Here is a 19,678-nt window from a genome sequence, read left to right on the forward strand (position 1 = left end):
GCATTTCTGGTAAAAGGAGCCAGGTTTAAGCTGTCATAGTCCATAAGCAGAAGGACCACCTAATTCTGCCTGCGCGCTGTATTCTAAGTAAACAACCTTTAGGCTCTGCATACAAAAGTCAAACAACAGGTAGGAGGCTAAGTAACCTCCTACAGCAGATGGATGGGATTATCTTCTTAAAAAAGAAGATAATAATTTCTTCTTGAAAGCAAAAGGATCAGTGCTGTGTGCTGAAGACCTTTTTCAAAAGGCAAGCAGCAGCAGCTGTTAGCAGAGCTGCGGGGGGCTCAGGACTGGACCTTGCTGCTCAGCAATAGGTGACAGAGCCCTGGAACTGGGCAACCCTACACTAAATGATGCCTTAGAGTCAACTGAATCCTCCTGGCTCTTTTTAGCAACATCAGCACAGCTGAGAGACAGCTGGGGTCTTTCTTCTCTCACAGTCTGAATAGACATCTAAGCCTGCTCCATATTAATATTGTGCTGAAACTGTTCAAATCTCAGCAAGAGAGGCTTTCTAACACTAGTTACAATGAATCAGGCTGGATGATGGTAGCCCTAGGGAGATGTTCCTCTTATCCCTAAAGCTTCCTACAATCAGAAAGCTCTGGGTAATGCCATCCTTCACTGAAGTACTGAGGCAACTTAAGACACTCTTTGGGAGAACACATTTCTTTCCAGGGACCTAGTGGTTACCACAGCTCTCAGCATACCTGGTAAGTCAGCTCTTTTATGCGTCTCTCAAACTTGCGGGCTCCTTTTTGGGCATCTGAATTCCGACGGAGTTCAGTCTCAAGTTCATTCTCCAGCTCACGAACCTGCAAAAAAAGGGAAAACCCTTACCATTATGCTACATACATATGTAAAGCAGCAGATAATTTGGTTCACAGTTCAAGAAATGCTAATTTTCTCAGCACCTCCATAAAGTTGAATTTCAGGAACAGATCAAAATGTCACCTATCCATTCTGCTTTTTCATAAATGTATTTAAGCTACACCAGCAGTCAGTGGTGCAGACATATGCAAAGGCCAAAAAGGTTTAACTGAAGCAAGCAGTGAAGGGGCTTTTGCTGGGTTTAGGTGTTGTTTTTTTAAATTTTTTTTTTAATCAAGGGCTTGGTCATCTGCTGTGCTACAACAGCTCATTGTAGCTGGATGTTGAAGGGGAAGCATGCCTCCGAGAACTGCTCAACTGCATTTTGTGAAACAGAGGAAAGGCATTCATAGTATCCCTTACTGGCCTCTATGAACTTACCAGGCAGCCCTAGGGTACCTACCTGGTCCCAGGCCTGTAAGCAGGAGACAGTGGTCCGAAGCTGGATCACAAACTTACCCTGGATTCCAGTTTCTGGATCTGCTTCTTGCCGCCCTTCAGGGCTATTTGTTCTGCTTCATCCAGTCGCTTCTGGAGGTCTTTAATGGTTTGCTCCATGTTCTTCTTCATTCTCTCTAAGTGAGCACTAGTATCCTGCTCCTTTTTAAGCTCCTCAGCCATCATTGCTGCCTGAAAAACAACCACATTTTACAGCAACTCTTAAATGATGGAAAAATCGATCTTGGATTATCCCCTATTTGGATCATTCACTGTACCCAAAGCTCCAGAGAATATCTTGTGTGTGCATATCTTGCCTAGACAGAGAAACCATAGGACAGAATAGCCTTGGAGGCCTTTTTCTCCTCCCAATTCTAATGCTGTGGGGGTTTTGGGAGGAGTTGGTTTTTGGTTTTAGGTTGGTTTTTTTTTTTTTTTAGTATCTATGCTATATCATCTCCTCATTTATACTGCCTACAGGTAAGTCTGTGCCATTCACTACAGACGTTTTATATAGAATTTATCCAAAATCTAATCTTGGTGTTTGGAGCTCTTGAAAGGTTAAAACAACTGGCAGACAGATTTCCCTGCACAGCCGCAGACAAAAGCTTCCTGAGCAGCTGTAACAGCAGAGCAGTTTCTGCAGTCTGTGCTGGGATAGAAAGCTCCGTCTCAACATTTTACATAGTCCCTGGCCGTTCTGTAAGACCAGTAACAAGGGTGCCAATTAGCTCATTCCTGCTTTGATGTTTGTGCCTGCCACCAAGAGCTATTTACAGATTTTGTATCCATCACTTAGGAGTCATTGGAAGAGAGCAGCCATTGCAATCCAAGCTGGAGCTGAATCAAGGACAATCTTCTGTCTGGCAGGCAGTAATTCTGTCAGCTGAGAAGCAGTAAAGACCATGATGCAGGAATAGCTTTGTCCAGACAAGTAACTCGCAGAAACCTCCAGCTTTAGCTTGCATTTTATCTGTTGGTATGATGTGGTACATCAACTGAACTCTGAAGACATGGATTTCCCCAGGTCTGTGGGAAATGAAACTATACCTGCCCCAATTATGTCTTCCCTAGAGGAAGAGTGCACTCCGTCTCTCCTCCTGGGATCTCAGGCCTCATGTTTTTCCAATAGACAGCTAATTCTAGGGAACCTCATTTGGGATTCAGTAATTTTGTTTCTCACATCAGATTCTATGTACACGGGGAGACCGGTTAGCGCTTGTTCAGTCTGAACTGGTTTAGCCTGTCTGGGTATATGATGTACCTGATTCAAAGGTGACATGATCTGAGACTTTGAGGATCAGTGGAAATTGCATTCTTGGGGGGGGGGGAACCAAACAAGAAAACAACCAAACCTAAACATCAGGAAAATGTCCTTCCTCTCTTTTTACCTCCAGCCTGTTTTAATTTTTTAGTTTTATCAGTTACCTCCAGATAACTGTGGAGCGCTTTGGATGTATGAGCTTTGTACCAAGCACAGAAATGGTGACCTGGGAAATACTTTCTTGGCTGTCCTAAGACATTGTGGTACTGAAAAAAGTGAGCAAGGAGTCAGCCTACTTACATCTGTGATTGCTTTCTTAGCTTTTTCCTCTGCATTCCGGCACTCCTGGATCGATTCCTCCACTTCATTCTGCATCTGGGAAATGTCACCCTCCAGCTTCTTCTTTTGATTGATTAGGCTTGTGTTCTTTTATTAAGTTTTCCCCAAAGGAACAGTGGAAAAGGAAGAAAAGTGATTATTAGAGACATAACTCCTCTAAATACCATAGCACACCAAGGGTTACTGATTTTTGCAACTCCTGGATTGCACAGAGCAGTATTTGGGAAGGGAGACCCAGGTACGTGGTAAGGGCCAGCCTTGACTAGCACATGTAGCTTCAGACTGAGGAAATATTAAAAATACTCTCAGTGCTGTAAATATTCAGGTTTTGATTCAGATAAAATAAAAGAATAAGGCAGTTCATTTTGGAAAATAAATGATCCATAATTAGTTAGTCAAGGAGGTGATTAAAAAAGAAGCCCCATATCACCAATGGGCACCAACATTGCAAAAGATCACCAGCCTGTAGCACATTTTCATTTTTTTCTGATCATTACTTTGTGAAGCGAAGCTTTGGTCTTGCTGCAAAAATGCTGGCGAGTCAGGGCATGCCCCTCTATGGCCCTATAAAAACTGCAGCATGCATATTGACAAAGTCCAAAGGCTTATCTTAATGAAGACCTGTGATGTGGCAGCGAGCACTTTGATCTGGGGTAGTTTCCTGCCCTGCACAATACACCTATTGTAAGAATGCAGCCTCTGCAGTTTTCATTGCTAAGAGCAGCGCCCTGCACAAAAACAGAACCTGTGTTGTTTCTTCAAGGAAATGCTGCACCATCCCAGATATGGCTTAACTAAAGCAGGAGGCTGGTTTTACAGCATGAAAGAAGGAAACAAATATAAATTTTAATCTTGTTATCTTCCACCATTGCTCTTTCTAGAAATTGTTTAAAGCAGTTGGCTGAATCATCAGTTCCAGCTAATTTGAAGGGAGTGAGGCGGCTTATCTACAGAGTGACTTAATTCCTCTCACTCATTTTCTCACTTGAAGGAGGGCAAGGTGTGTCTGGCTTATGATGGCCATGGAGAAGCAGTGTCTGTGCTTAATAGACAAGGCTGTTTAACCCAATGAGGGACAGAGCACAGAAAAAGCCAACCTGTGTGTGAAGCAGGTTCACACGTTCAGTGGCTTCCAGCAGTTCATGCTCTGCCAGCTTCCTCGCCCGTTCAGTCTGGTCCAGCAAAGCCCTCAGCTCATCCAGCTCCGACTGGAGAAGATTGTTCCTCCTGTCAGAGACTGCCAGCTGCTCCTTCAGATCTTCATTCACGTGTCCTGAATCATCCAGCTGCACCTGAAGCTCCTACAACAAAACAGATACTTGTCTTTTTACCAGTGCAACTCCATTTCAAGCTACTGTGCTTACATAAGAGGACCCCAGATTGCAGAGGTTGTGTGGGACCCACCTCAAGAATTTCAGTGCTTCTTTATGTAAGAAAGGCTTCTTCCACAAGTTAAGCTGAATAGCTTTTGTGGTGTGTGATGCAATGGAGGGAAAACCCATGTGTTCGTATCTGTCAGAGCTCACAGTTCTGCCTGAGGCAGAACTAGCTGGTTAGGTGTGGGGGAGGTGATGACTTAAGAGGTGTCTTAGCAAAGCGCTTTTTTGTTTTTTTTTAACTATTACAGACGTCAAAGCAAATAACAAAGCTGAATATACACACACTCTGTGTAGTCCTGTCAACTGACTTGCTCTCCGCTTTTAAAGGACTTGCAAGCTCACAAGAAAATCATAGATTTTCAGTTCCTCATGCTGTAGCTTTCTGCCCCCACAGGAGGCTGTAGCCAGCAAGGGGTTTATAACTGGATGTCATCCAGCTTATATGCAAGTCTTGGAAGAAATCCATATTTCAGTATTCTCTTTTCCAGACATCATCACTAAGGTCTTTTCCTGCATGTCCTTGGCAGTAGCTCTCTCTTAATTACCATCACCATTGCTGTTTTGCTCTGTGCTGACGAAACCCAGCCCGCTCCTGCCATTGGGTGCTTGGGACTGGCAGCTCTCACGGTACCTTTATTTGAGTCTGCAAGACACGTGCTGACTTTGTTGCTTCTGCAGCATGCCTGTTAGCATGGCTGAGCTGGATTTCCATCTCGTTGAGGTCCCCTTCCATCTTCTTCTTCAGCCGGATGGCCTCATTTCTGCTCCGTGCTTCAGAATCAAGGGTGGACTGCAGTGAATCTATGGCGCGTTGCTGATTTCTCCTGAAAAGGACATGAAGGGTGAATGGAGTAATTTTCTTCTCTGCACAGGAACACAGAACTACATGCAATGGTACTTCATTTTCTGAAAGTGTCTCACTTCCACAAACAGTGTATTTCTGAATGACACACATAGTGCAGGTTTCTAGTGCCTCACTGCCATTTAACTGGCTGGTGTGCTTCACACCCTCAGCTAACTCCTGATCTGTAAGCACCTATAGCATTCTTTTCCCCGGTTTCCTTTGGTAATATTGCAGCAAGGAGTTCTCTCTGATCTCTTGTAAACTCAAGCAGGTACAGGTTTGAACCTAGCAAGAAGCACTTCAAGCTTAGCAAACACTTGCCAAGATATTTACTGAATCATTTACTGGGAGCACCTCTCCTATGAGGACAGGCTGGGAGAGTTGGGGTTGTTCAGCCTGGAGAAAAGGCAGCTCCGGGGAGATCTAATTGCGGCCTTCCAGTACCTGAAGGGGCCTACAGGAAAGCTGGAGAGGGACTGTTTATGAGGGAGTGTAGTGACAGGACAAGGGGTAATGCGTTTAAGCTGAAGGAGATATAGATTAGATGTTAGGAAGAAATTCTTTACTGTGAGGTTGGTGAGGCACTGGCACAGGTTGCCCAGAGGGGTTGTGGATGCCCCATCCCTGGAAGTGTTCAAGGCCAGGTTGGATGGGGCTTTGGGCAGTGTAGTCTAGTGGAGGGTGTCCCTGCCCATGGCAGGGGGGTTGGAACTAAATGATCTTTGAGGTCCCTTCCAACCCAAACCATTCTATGTTTTATATCTCAGCCTTTTTATGAAGGCATTAGTGGAGGAGATGATTAATCAAACTGAAGGTAAGCAGCTACATTCTAAGCTAATTACTCTAGGTGCTCTTTATAGTAAATGGCACATGTAAGCTACAATTTATTGTGTCTTAAAGTAGATGTTGAAAAACATTTCTTATGCTACTTATAAGGAGAATAATTCAGGAACAGAAATCTCTGTTACGGACATCTAAAGTCAGAAGAGGTTAAGCCCACTCAATGAAGAGCCTGGTCCCCCTGTGAAAGGCAGCTTAGTGTCAATTTAAAGATGGCAAAATATATACAGACAGGTGCTTCATTTTCTTGACTCGGTAACAGTGAAATCCTGCAATGAAAGTTTTGCTCTCTTAAAACCAGAAGGTAACTCAAAGCACACAATATGACTCTCACAGGCAAACATTTATCTTGCTGCTGGCCAAGTTTTACTGAAAATGTAGGACTTCCGGGAAAACACAGAGTCAACAAGGAAAACCTTGAGGGCCTTATTGCTTCAGCAAGATGCTGAACTGTGCCCTAGACTCCCAGGGAACAACACAGCATATCTGCTGAACAACTTTGCAGCAAACCATTCATAATGAAGCTGAGGCAGAAAGCACTGATTAGGATAGCTTGTCCTGACATCTCTGTAATCCAGACATCTGCGGGACATTAGAAGATAGTATCTGAAAGGGACGAAACATTCTTGGTTTTGGAACAATTAACATATCAATCCTTGTATCTATGCTGGCCAAGGTGGGTCTTGGACTTCCCCTCCCCTTTAACCTACCAATAAATGGTGTCATGGTTCTTGGATTAATAGTGTTGCAACACTGACTCATTCAAGGCCAGAGTTTTCTGAAGGACTGCACTCACACATATCTGAAAATCTGGCCCAGCATAGCATCATTTAAGAGTGTAACTCTTCAGACTAGCATTTGTGGTGGGTGGGAGGGGAGACACAAAAGGCATCATCCTCCTCTCATCTAACTGCTTTCCATTTTTCTTGTTTACCCCTTTCACCTGCAAGCTGCTCTTCTTTTATATTCATACTTTCTGTACCTCAGCCATTCTCACTGCTTACCCAAATGGTGTACAGATAACAGTAAGCGCCTCATGTCCTCCCACAATCAGTGCAGCTATAACTGCATAAACTAACTAAGTGCCTTGAGGTAACAGAGGTCTGAGCAACACTGAGGTAGTACTGCTGGTTTTGCCCGTGACTCCCCTTGGGAGGCAGCCATCCTAGAGGATTAGAAGAAGGCAGCTCTCTAGACCTACTTGTCTCCATGGTCTAAACATATAGACTTAGTGGCCTTTGGTCTGCTGAGACTTTGGGTGTGCCAGTCAGCTATGTTACGGCTGCTATGTGATATGTATGATGAGCTTATGTGTATATCAGCAGACAATCAACTGACAGGAATATTTGAACTAAGAAAATATAATGTGGTAGGACTACCCTTTGGCAAATAGCCAAAGCTGTCTTGGTTCCTGGTATGGACAGTATCTGCTTGTGCTGGCATAACTACCTGTGGTGCATTTGACTGGCTTGGGTCTTGAGAATATTTCTGGTCTTTTGAGACTTTCCTCTTAAAAACCATGCTGTTTCCTGCACAGTACCTTATATTTTCCATTTCTTCCTCCTTTTCTGTCAGTTTCCTTTCAAACTCTGCTTTAAGCTGAGAAAGTTCAAGCTGAAAACGAAGGGTCTTACTTTCTTCATGTTCCAAAGCTCCCTGAAATAGAAAGCACCAAGAGCTTGTAGGCCAGGAGTTGCTATTATTATTAATTTAATTTTTTTTTTAAAATCACAAACTGCTACACAAAGATGATCCCTTCACACTTTTATTCCCATTCCCAATAGCATTGTTTCCTCCTTGCCTCTCCCTCTAGGCAAGGACATGAGTGGCTTATGTGGCAAAACAATGCATTTATTTGCCTTCTAATGCAAGTTGGCAGCTGGAAAACTGAGCAGCATGTTCCTCAGAGGACAAATCGTCAAGCAGTCCACAGCTCACAAAAAAACCCAAACCTTAGGCCCTGCCTGTGTGGTTTTGATATCAACAGACGTTCCCTGCTCCTCATCCCTGTACAGACACGCTCCAGAAATTCACAGGCTTGTAAGCGATAGGCAAAAGCTAAAACAAGATTGTTGTTGGGAGGGTGAAGGGGTCCACACATCCCCCAGCTCACAAAGATCTCTCCAAATCAGGAAGTGTTGAAAGCCTCCCAGTCGTACCATCTTATTGGGCAATATGACTTCAAGGAAAGAAATAACAGACATCAGCTCTGTATGACAAAATGCAAAAATACTCTGTCCGCTCTTTCCAATTAACGTGCAGACAAGTCTATGAAACAAGGGACATTTGTTCCTGTGTCTTTGTTCTTACATTTCTCTCATGTATGGAAGTCAAGAACTAAGCTGACAACAGCCCATAGTGAAATAACACGCCTGACTTCCAGGTTTTGCATAAACCAGGCTCAGTGGCATTCTGTCTCCTTGCTGCTTGCATCAAACAGGGAAGGAAAGCACAGAACTGAACGCCATATATTTTAGAAGTGCTCTCTGAAGGGTAGAACTGGGCAGGCTTAGATATGCTTCCCTCAAGAGATGATGGAAACAGAACGGAGGTTCTGAAGACAAAGCTGTGCAAAATCCTCGCTAATCTCTGGCCATCGCACAGCAGCTACAGGTCAGTCGAACGCACACTTCATGCCAAGGAGCCACAACGTATTAATGGAAACAGCATGCAGAAGTACTGCGTCACCAGTGGTGACTGCCACAGACCCAAATTCATGAGGAAGGGAGAAAACCTGCATTAAACCATTTCTTTTACAATTAAAATAAGATACATCACCACTTTACTTTGGTTAGTTCCTATTATCACTCAGCTTTAGGAAGCCATTCCACACAGTCCAGGAAAGTAAAGCGTGCCCCTTAGATCCCTCAAGAACTGATGTATTCTTTCTATCAAGTTTATTGACAGAGCATATAATCACTCTCCACATCTCAGAGCTGTGGAAGAAAGGGATGCTCTTTCCTCTGCTCTGATCGTGACACCTGTTTGTTTGGCTGCGAAATCCCTGCAAAGTATAAAGCATCCTGTAACAGACAAAAGAAGTTGCACAGCATTTAAGGTATTAATGGATCCCTGTCACTGGGTGATGTTCATTTTAGCAGATATTATTTAGAGTACAATTCAAAAGAAATGCAGCTGTCACTTAAAAATCCCTTGGTATGTGCTGTGTTGCTTCTAGCCAGCAACACCTAGACACCTTCCTCGCTCTGCAATGCACCAAACTTTCAAAAAAACCCTTGACAACTGGGCCCTTGAAGTGAATAACCAGGATTTCCAGTTGGCTTGTTCCGTATTGTTGGTTTGTTTCTGGAAACTGGGATAAGGCATCCCTCTGGGGTACATGTGTATTTGTTACTGTAGAAATTAATGCAGTGTTGCTAAGTGTCTTTACCAAACTCCTATGGTAGTAAAAGATTTTTTAAGTAGCCTGTTTTCATTTGATTTCTGAGACTGCTACCATTTTTTTAAGCAGGCTGCATTATCCAACACACTATCTGAGACCTTATAAAATTTAGAGTCATCAGGAGGTTTGACTTCTTATTCTCAACACCAGGAAATGGTGAATTTGCTGTTGGAAACTAGACACTAGAAATATCTGATAAAATGGTATAAGACCATAATTCTCAGCAGTTCCTGTTTCCTGAAAGACTTAAATATTCTATGCCAAAGAGAGCAAAGACTTGATTTTCAGTAGGTGGACAGAAGATTTCTGAGCTTCCTGAAAGGGAAAAAAACCAAACACACCCGACAACAAAAACCAAAACCTACAAAGCACCTCCTTTGAAAGGGCCTCCACTGATGATCTTGGAGCTGACATCTCCAAAAGTCACCAGTCACTCTTGAAAACACCAGCTAGCGAGGCCGGAGGAGCTGGGTGCAGAGATGTGCTTGCTAACAATCAACACATTGGCTGTGTTGCCAAGAGGATGAAAAAGGAAGGAAAATCATGATAAAGACACTCTTTCCTCTTCCTTTGAACTTTCTTTCCTTACCTCTGCTTCTTCCAGAGCCAGCTGAACTTCTGACTTCTCTTGTTCAACCTGTTTCTTGATTTTTTCTATTTCATGGAGGCTCTTGTTTCCTTCACTAATCTGATTGGTCAGATCAGAAATCTCCTCTGAAATAAAAAGGATGGACAGATTTAGCGATCAGAGTGTCCCAAACATACTGCAATTCATGGAGCATGAGTACAGGACCTGTGCCTCAGACTACTACCTCAAGAGCTTGTCTGTATGCAAGCGCTGCCTTACTATCAATTATAGCAACTTTTTTTACCTAACTTGAAGGCACAGACTTCCTTGTAAATGCTTTTTTAAGTGGTTATAGCAGATTAGTTTTTATCTGTGATCTGCAGGCTAGCAACACTGTGCTCTGCTTTGGGAGCTGTCTAGGCTTCATCCACTGCACCTCTGCCATCTTTCTTGTTCCTCCCCTGAGACTGGCACCTCTGTCAGTGAGTTTCATTGACAGGTGAGCAAAGGGAAGCCTGTTCTCCTCTGGCCATACCAATTTCTATCGCCAGCATCAATCAGTGTCTCCAAACACATTGGAAAGCTAGGCTCAACAATGAGAGAAATGCCTTTCCCTACAGCTGTTATGGGGCACCTGCCATGCAGGTGTCCACTGGTGTGGCTCTTGCACTGGATGTGGGGCCCAAATAAAGCCTACCTTGGAGGTTCTTGTTTTCCCTTTTCAGCGTCTCCAGATGGTCCAGCGTCTCCTCATAGGCATTCTTCAGCTTGAAGAGCTCAGTGCTGAGGCCACGGGCCTCCTTCTGGGAAGCCTCCAGTTCAGCCTGTGACTCTTCATACTTCTGCTTCCAGTCATTGATGATCTTGTCAAACCCGCGCTGCTTCTTGTCCAGGGAGGCAGCTGCTGAGTTGGCCTTCTCCAGGTCAATCATCATGTCTTCCAGCTCGTTCTGCAGCCTGTGCTTTGTCTTTTCCAGAGAAGAGCACTTGGCATTGGCCGCCTCAATTGCTTCTTCAGCTTCTTGCAGGCGAGCCGCAAGCTTCTTCCTACCAGGTGGGAAGAGACAGTGAAATGACTGAGTGCCACCACTGCCATGTTATCCAGAAAATATGACACCAAAGCATTATCTCAATAAATCAGTTTGGAAAGGGAAAACTGGGGGGGGGGGGGGGGGGGGGGGGGGCAAGGGGAAGGGAGGGGGAAATCAAGCCTCTAGAGAGAAGGTACTATGACAGGCATAAAACCAGCTTAAATTATGAATGCTGACATGCGGCAGATAATTTTGTGCATCTGTGCATGCGTGTGAATATTTGAAATTGAACTTTTGAACTCTCAAGCAGCAGCTTGCTACTTGCTAGCTGTAACCAGTATTTAGACCTGGTCTAAATGAAAGTGTCATCTTCCTCCAGTTAAGAGATATGAGACAGAACCACCAATTAGGAGGCTGGTCATGCCTTGAGCTTTTGTTCATAGACTATTTAGATTGGGAAAATGGGGCTGGGAGTCCCGGCAAGAAGAGGTCCTAGAAAGAAAGGAGAGCCCAGAAAGAAGAACGTGAAGATGCTAGATGGAGAAAATATACTGGAAGTGGGGGTAAATCCTGCAGCTCAGAGATGTGTGGAGGCAGGTGCTGGAGATGCTCAGATACCTTGCCCAATAATGCCCAAGACTGGTAACTGGGAGTGGCTGCACAGCATGAGCCAGTGTGACTTTCTGCCCTCCCTTCCCAGGGCAGCCATCATCTCCTTACTGGGAAGGGAAGTCAAGACCGAGGGAACATAGCACTGGGCCAGGGCAAAGCAAGCGAGTGTGCAAGATAACTGAGTAGGGTAATCCAGTCTTGTTAGTTCTTAAATAAACCCCAGTATCCACATCCACTACTGCATGGACAAAGACTTAACAGAAGCATTGACCTGCTCAAGCAATGAAAAGAACAGAAGGACAGCCACAAATGACAGCAATGAGCCAGAGGGATTTTTCCAGCCAGGTTGCCCTATTTCCTTAGCACTATAACAAGTCCCAGGGAGCACAGTCCTGCCAGCCAAGGGCACGATGAAGTCCACATGACCCACTTACTTGGCATCTTCCAGCTCCTCAGTTCTCTGAATGGCATCGGTCTCGTACTTTGTTCTCCACTGTGCCACTTCCGCATTTCCCTTGGAGAGAGCCCGCTGCAGCTCTGCCTTGGCTTCTTGCTCCTCCTCATACTGCTCCCGCAAGAGATCACAGTCATGCCTGGCTGCTTGTAGGGCATGAGCCAGGGCGTTTTTGGACTGCAGGGATAGAAAGGTCACAGCATTGCAGGGTTACCTGCAGCAAACTCAAAACAAACAGCCCCAGAAATTCAAGAGGAGGGTTAAGCCTTTTTTTCTTTTTGCCTCTGGCCTTGACAGTCCAGGCCAAGTGAAGTAAGAAATGTTTGAAGTCATCCCTAACTGATGACATGCTGAGGAAGCTATCTAGACTGAAGATAATCTAACACCTCTGGGGAAGCATCCAAACTTTTAAAGATGCAAGATCTGTGATCTATGGAGTAAGTTTTATGTAACAATTATGGAAGCTGATTATTTTCCCATACTCTTCTCCTGTGACTTGCATCAGTCAGGGGCAGGAACTTGTATCAGTACAATTACCAAGAAGCATTCTCACTCCTCTGTCTCATTTCAGCTTTTATCCAGGCTACAAATGAATGTGAACAGTTTTCCCCTTTCCATCTCAATGAATGGGGGACAATCAAAGAATTACCTTGGTTTCCTCTTCTAGCTGTCTCCTAAGTTCTTCAATCTGTTGCGTAAATGATGTTTTCCCACGGGATAGCTGACTTATCAGTGACTCCTTCTCTTCAAGTTGTCTTATAAATTCACCTGCCACAGGATTTAACCAAAAAAAGTAAGATGATGAAATGACAAAGTCCCAGCCAAAATTAAAGTCCCACCTGTCCAATTCTGCTGAGGAAAAGAACTAACAGTGATTCTGGCTGGCCTTTTGTGAAGTTTCTTCCAAAGTTGTAACAATCAGACACTTCACTAGGATAGTTTTCCTTAGGTTGATTTGTTTGTTTGTTATGGGTTTTGTGGTTTCATACCTTGATTCGTTAATTTTAGTTCAGCTCATGGATCAGACTAGGCTGATGCTTACTTTCATGTGAAGTTGTAGCTGGTTTTGTTTATACTTTTCTTCACTACTTAACATTGCTTTTCCACAGACTTCTTTTCAGAGGGCTGCAAAGCACCCTGAGAACTTCAGAACAACCAGTGTACAGAACAGAGGGATACATAAGGAAAACTTCATTTATCACAAGAAGGGCACCACTGTGGGGTGCAAACTGCAGCTTTATAGGAGTACATAGAACTAACAAGAAAACACAAAGGAAATGAAAAATATATCTTTGAAAATACAGAGCAGTGGTATCTGATGAGGATGCAGAGATTAAATAGTACTACTCTGGCTAAAAAGATAGCAAGCTCTTAGTGGAAATGTATTTTTGGTCAGATGTGGGCATCTTCTAGAGTGCAATGCCCAAGGTCACCCTGAGGAAGATGGTATTTACACAGGCAGCAGCAGTATGCCAACTCCTTCATCTTCCCTCTAGCATTGCAAGATAGATGTACAGACCTTGTTCCTGAAACTGGGTACCTAGCGAGCACGTCCGTTTCAGCTCATGAGATGATATTTACCAGTATGCTGGTAAATATGGTTACAGATTTTGTTTTAAAAGCCAGTCTGAGGCAAAGTTCTCCCCCTCCCCCGCCCCCCCCCCCCCCCCCAAGGTTATAAAAATATTGAAGATCAGAATGTCAAAAGACACAAAGCTACTGCTCCATTCAGCAATCCTAATCCAGTCACCTTCAGGGCAGATGTCATTGCACAATATATCTCACCTATGCAGTGCTGAGGTACACCTGACAAATTACTGGGAAACAGTCTATCTGGGCTGAACATACACATACCATTCTCACTCTGGAGTTTTGTCTTCTGAGTAGTGAGGTCATTCATTAGGCGAGTCATTTCCTCCAGTTTTGTTTTTGTCTCGTTCAGATGGTCTTCATAAGTGCGACAAAGTTTCTCTGCATTTGCCTAAAGGGAATCAGGAGAAAAGACAAAAAAAGCTGTAGCCTCCAGGCAGCCATTTGGAAGCTGTAGCCTTCCAATTGTATCCTTTTTTTTGTTTATCTTTCAGAGAAACGGCAAACAGCAGACACACAAATACCACAGCAGTAGAGTGGGAATATAGTAGCCTGTGTCTACAGTCACCCAGTCTGATGGGTCTCCCCATCAGACCACCTTCCGCATTTGTTTTCCCTGAACTGTGTTCTGAATGGAAGCACCAGCGTAAAAATACTCTGCAAGAACTTCAAAAGCAATCACATGCCTATGAAGTTCAGGCATAGCCTCCTTATAATTGCTAGATGGGAAAATCGCCTCCAATGAAGAGTGCTTTACTGATTCTGCTTTAATTGCCATTTATCACAAATTGAGTTTGATGACAGCTTTCTAACTCTCAGAATACTGAAATTTCTTTTCTTCGCTTACACGGAAATAACTCTTTAGAGTGCTCTGAAAGCTATCAATACTATCTACTCAGGAAACAAAATCTACAATTCAGACATGAGAAGTAAAAATGCACATGATGGCCATTCAAGCCTTTGCTTTGCACCCTTTGCTAACATTGGTCAAAACTGTGAACCAAGGGCAGGATCTGAGAGGACTCTGCTTAGGATGAGAGATATCCAGCCTTGGATGCCATCACCCTAGTCATCACCAGCCTAGGGGAGCACAATTTAAGTGACACAGTTTTGTGCTCTGAGATATATGGGTAAACAATATACCTGGAACTGGGGATGCACTATGTGTTTTAGACAGGCCATCTTAATTGCTGTCCCATCTCCAGGTGAGAAGGGTTATAGCATCAGCTGAGGAGGGGGGGAACACTGTGCACATAAGCACCCTCAGTGTCCTGGGAAACCTTCAGACCAGCCTTAGCTACACATGACCTCTGGGAGTTTGGGAAGCCTTAGGACCCTTACTTTTCCCTTGACCATCTGCTCCATGTTGGATGACAAATCATCCACTTCCATCTTCAGCTCGCTTTTCTCCTTTTCCAGTTTCTGCTTGACCCGCTGCAGGTTGTCCAATTGCTCTCCCATCTCGGCCACACTGTCTGCATGCTTCTTCCTCAGGGTGGCGGCTGTGGCTTCATAGTGCAGTGTGGCCTCCTCGAGGTCCCGTCGCAGCTTCAGGAACTCTGCCTCACGTTTCTTGTTCATCTCCAGCTGGGCAGCTGTGGCTCCCCCAGCCTCCTCAAGTCGCTCACTTAATTCCTCCAGCTCTCGGGCCAAATCTGATCTCTGCTTTTCCACCTTGGCTCGAGCAGCTCTTTCTGCTTCCAACTCCTCTTCTAGTTCTTCTATACGAGCCTACCAAAAAGACATGAGCACCTTTGGATCACCTTCATGATGATTCCCACCAGAAGACCATGAAGCACCTTAAAAATTGTTAAACCCTCTGCCAGCCCACACTTTACAACACAGGTGGAAGCACAACAGTTAAAGGACTTGCCCATTTGTGCCAGTAAATCAGGTCTTGATCGAGTCACATCTTTCTCACAGTAGATATTGCTCTACAAGCTCAAGTTCAAGACATTTAGGTCAAATATATTGACCTTATAGTCATGTTACTTGACATTCAGCTGAAGTACATGAGAGAAGTTACTTGATAGTAGGAGTTGCAGCAAGAAATAGTGATTGAAGGGGACTCTGTTCCCATTTTAAAAGCTCTGTGACTTAAGTAACTTCTCTCTAGGACTGTTAAGTCAAAATTTCAAATACAACTGTGTAGAATTGCATGAAAAACAAATATTCACTGGGAGCAGTCTTTTTTATGCAACAGTTATTTTGACCAACCTGCCCTTCATGTCCAAGTTATGCAAATGTTCTTTATTTACAAAAAAGTGGAGCTGATAGTTTGGGTCAAGACATTTTGTTTGGACTGTGCTGACTTTCTTTGGCCTTTTCATTTCTGTTGAAAATTTCCTGTGCATTTGGACCCTTCCTCTAAATTTCAAATCCATGCTTATCACTGCTGAACTCCTCCCCAGCAACCATCCTCAGCTCCTTGGTTTGGAACAATATTGTTTCTTAAAATAAAATACCAGACACTTTCTGCCTTGCATTCTGTGGTCATATGTCCTACTACTGGGAAGGAACCACTGTAGAGCAGCACCCTGAGGGGAAAAGGGATCAGTCTGGGAAGCTACGATGGAGTTGCACCACTTTGGATCTCAAAGCCAAGCTGCAGTTAGCCATGAAAAGTCCCTGCAAAGCCCTTCAGTGAGGCACAAAGAAAAACTCATCCTAAGATATGAGAAAGAAGCAAGCTGACCTGAAGCTCCTTGATCTTCTTCTGCAGCTGCATCACTATAGCTTGTTCATCTTCTATCTTGGAATTCAGCTGGCTCATTTCAAATTCTTTCCTGCCATGGAAAGAAAAATCCTACTATGACAATTTTCCCTGTAGCTTCAAGTTAGGCTTTTGCAATTTTTGAAGGGTTGTTCAATAAAACTAATGTATCTAAAAATGAAACCAATCCTCCTGTATTGCTATTTGCATGAAAACACATCTTCCTCTGAGCAGCAGTTTCCAAGTCAAGATTCTGCATGCATTTGTGCAATTATACTTCTGGATCTTTGTGTCATAGAAAAGTAACGTTATTTTCAGACTCGGTGGAAAAATATATCTAACAGAGTCAGGTCTTTCAACAATACCGTCATAGCTAGTTAGGATGAGCAACTTTTTAGAGACTTTCTTCAGCTTTCTCCTCTGAGCAATGAAAAACATAAATAACTTTTTTTTTTTTTTTTTTAAAATGCTGGAAAGTGTAATGAATTCTAGTGTTTCAGGAATACCGTGCACAAGTAAGAGTGATTTTCCCTCCCTCCTTGGCTACACACTCTCTCCTCATGAAATTGCCTTTTAGCCACCATCAGAGCAGGATGACACATCTGAAGGCTCTGAAATGACATTGGTAACTGTGCTGCTTTATTTTGTACAACAGAATCAGTCTCTTACTTTTTTAGCTTTTCTTCCATCTGGAGCTTATCATTCTCCAAGTCCATGACACTCTCTTGGGTCAGCTTCAAATCCCCTTCTAGTTTGCGTTTTGCCCTTTCTAGATCCATCCTCACTTTCTTCTCTTGTTCAAGCGAGCCCTCAAGCTTTAGGAACAAAATCATTTATCAAATATGTTGAACACAGATGGTTTACAACAGTCAGATGTACGCTAAGCCCAGCTTTGTGCTGAACTCTAGCAAGTGGCGAAGCAGAAGTACTTAAGTACAAGCATCCTATTTTACTTTTTTTTTGTTTTCTAGCAGTCGGTGGGCATATGGGCTATAGAAATACAACATAAGGGCTAGTCTACGCTTTACATTTGTACAAGCATTACAGTTATCTTAGTAGCAAAATTCTGTTTGACTTCATGCCAATTACACTGCAACTGTAAACTGAGTGTATTTTCCCTTGTTATTACACTCCTTTCAAAGGCTGAACTACACAGGTAAGTTTTTATAGTGTTCCTGTAATTATACCTTTCACAGACAATACAAGGACTGCATTTCTAAATCCCTGATCATTTCTAAAAGGACAGGAATACATTTCAAAGCTTTGCAACATTTCAGACACATGCAAACTGTAAGTGGTGGACAAACAAGCCTGGGGAAACATGAAGGTAGAGCCACCTTACATCATCCACTTGCTGTTCCAGTTTCACTTTAGCTTTGCTCAGTGTGTTGACCTTGTCCTCCTCTGCTTGTAGGTCATCCAGAACTTGCTGATGAGCTTCTTGCAATGACTTTTTCTCCTTAGTAAGTTTGCTGATATTCTCATCAAGAGCTGCCATTTCTTCTGTCAGATTTTTGACCTGTTTGAGAAAGAAAGATATATTTGTAAGACTTTGAAGCAAGGGATCATCATAACCTGGCTCAAATGACTGTACTGAACTTGTGTGCAGGAAGACGATGGAAAGAAAGGGACCTCTCAAATGTACTAGATTCTTTCAGTGTCACTCTCATTGTGGTGGACTCCAGCTTCTGATTCTCTCTGGCAGAAGTAGGAGATGAGCTTTACATTTACAGGCTCTAAGAACTCATGGCCACAGTAGAAAATTGTTTACTTAAAAATGCCCAAACTAGACATAATTATTTAGCTGACTTGCAGCAAAACTCACTTCAGTAAAAGGGAAACAGGCTTATAGTTAACACTTTTTCCTTCATAAGGTCAAATAACTGTATATACTGATCCTTCAGTGTGCCCTGTGTAACAGACAGTGTAAAACCATCAAAAGACCAGTAGCCCTTGTCATAAAGGTAATCTATGCCTAACCTCTTCTGAATACATGGTAGAGTTCTAAAGGTACCTTGTTTTCAGTAGCATGCTTCTCTTTCTCTACTTTTGCAAGTGTTATTTCAAGATCATCAATATCCTTCTTGAGCTCAGAGCACTCATCTTCCAATTTTCTCTTCTTGGAAGTCAGCTCAGAATTCATCTCTTCCTCGTCCTCAACCCGCTCTGTCAGTTCTTTGACTTTGGCCTCCAGCTGAATCTTGGATTTAATCAACAAGTCGCATCTTTCCTCGGCATCTGCCAGAGTGTCTTGCTCCTGGTGTCGCACAAAGAAGAGCACAGCAATGACTGCCTGGCCTTTTTATTTCCTCACTTGTCCCCTATCCTGTAAGTGGTCAGAGAGCCTGATCCAATGCTACAGAGCAGCATAAGGAAAATTTCCTACTCCTCATTTCAGAAGACAAGACCAACAAGTAATTAAAGGAGCGGGATGAGACAGTGGTGAGCATGGCTAGTAACATATAAGATTACTTCCACATCTAACTGCCACGGACATTGCCTTGGACAGGACCTGTTAAGACTTGCATTGCTAGAACATGAGAATTTCTATCTGTTCTAATTTTTGGCAAGACTCTGGCAGGACCAACAGCTTATTTTAATTGAATTGTACTAACACTCCAGTCTGTAAGCCTTTTTGTTTCAAAGAACATCTAATAAATATATGAATGTGTGTGTCTACTCACAGCTTGGAGCTGGAGCAGCAAATCATTTTTTTCCTGAACTAGAGAGACTTGCTTTTCTTCAAGTTCCTTTCTCCTGGCTTCAGATTTTTCCAGGGCCTCCTTCAGTTTCAAGAACTCTTCCTTCATATTGGCCATCTCCTTTTCAGTTTCTGCAGACTTCAGAAGAGGTTTGATCTTAAAGAAAAGCTTCATCCAGGGCCAGTTCTTCACAGCCATAAAAGCACGGATGTTCCACTGAATTACAAGAAGGGCATCCCTGGTTTATGAAGAAAACAAACAAAATTCCCTACAGCTTAGCCTGAATTGAGAAAGTGAGAATGGTTAGGGTTGTTTTTTGTTGGTGTTTTTTTTTCATTCTTAGTTAGTTTTATGTCTTTGTTCTCAGTAATATTGGGAACTTGTACTAGGTTCCAAGATATACAAGAAACTTCCTCCCTATCTCTTGATTTTCCAGGACAAGAAAAATTTCCAAATCTGATTTTTACCAGAGCTGCAGGCAACTAATATACAGTTGCTATTATTTTTATCATACATCTTTAAACCTTTAATATATTGTTACAGCCTTAGGGACTGTAATAATGGCTCTATTCAACATATAATTTAATGGCAATGATTATTATGGAAGTGTTCAAGGCCAGGTTGGATG

General features: G+C 43.2%; 2 protein-coding genes across 3 annotated transcripts in view; one reads left to right on the top strand and one right to left on the bottom strand.

Annotated features, from left to right (window-relative positions):
* HHLA2 (HHLA2 member of B7 family) overlaps positions 1-19,678 on the top strand; it is a 46,887-nt gene that overhangs the window by 24,864 nt on the left and 2,345 nt on the right. The gene's annotated exons all lie outside the window — the stretch shown is intronic.
* MYH15 (myosin heavy chain 15) overlaps positions 1-19,678 on the bottom strand; it is a 49,312-nt gene that overhangs the window by 3,191 nt on the left and 26,443 nt on the right. For both annotated transcript variants that reach the window (XM_075767510.1, XM_075767520.1), the window contains exons 24-40: positions 19,033-19,288; positions 18,363-18,605; positions 17,691-17,867; positions 17,018-17,163; positions 16,331-16,421; positions 14,977-15,366; positions 13,900-14,026; positions 12,695-12,813; positions 12,026-12,222; positions 10,646-10,995; positions 9,970-10,094; positions 7,518-7,633; positions 4,925-5,117; positions 4,012-4,215; positions 2,876-3,001; positions 1,333-1,503; positions 714-818 (exon numbers count right to left, since the gene is read on the bottom strand). In XM_075767510.1, coding sequence (XP_075623625.1) covers positions 714-818; positions 1,333-1,503; positions 2,876-3,001; positions 4,012-4,215; positions 4,925-5,117; positions 7,518-7,633; positions 9,970-10,094; positions 10,646-10,995; positions 12,026-12,222; positions 12,695-12,813; positions 13,900-14,026; positions 14,977-15,366; positions 16,331-16,421; positions 17,018-17,163; positions 17,691-17,867; positions 18,363-18,605; positions 19,033-19,288 — 3,136 coding nt within the window. The remainder of the gene's footprint in view (positions 1-713; positions 819-1,332; positions 1,504-2,875; positions 3,002-4,011; positions 4,216-4,924; positions 5,118-7,517; positions 7,634-9,969; positions 10,095-10,645; positions 10,996-12,025; positions 12,223-12,694; positions 12,814-13,899; positions 14,027-14,976; positions 15,367-16,330; positions 16,422-17,017; positions 17,164-17,690; positions 17,868-18,362; positions 18,606-19,032; positions 19,289-19,678) is intronic.

The sequence above is a fragment of the Balearica regulorum genome, chromosome 1 (assembly GCF_011004875.1).
Source record: "Balearica regulorum gibbericeps isolate bBalReg1 chromosome 1, bBalReg1.pri, whole genome shotgun sequence".
Lineage (NCBI taxonomy): Eukaryota > Metazoa > Chordata > Aves > Gruiformes > Gruidae > Balearica > Balearica regulorum.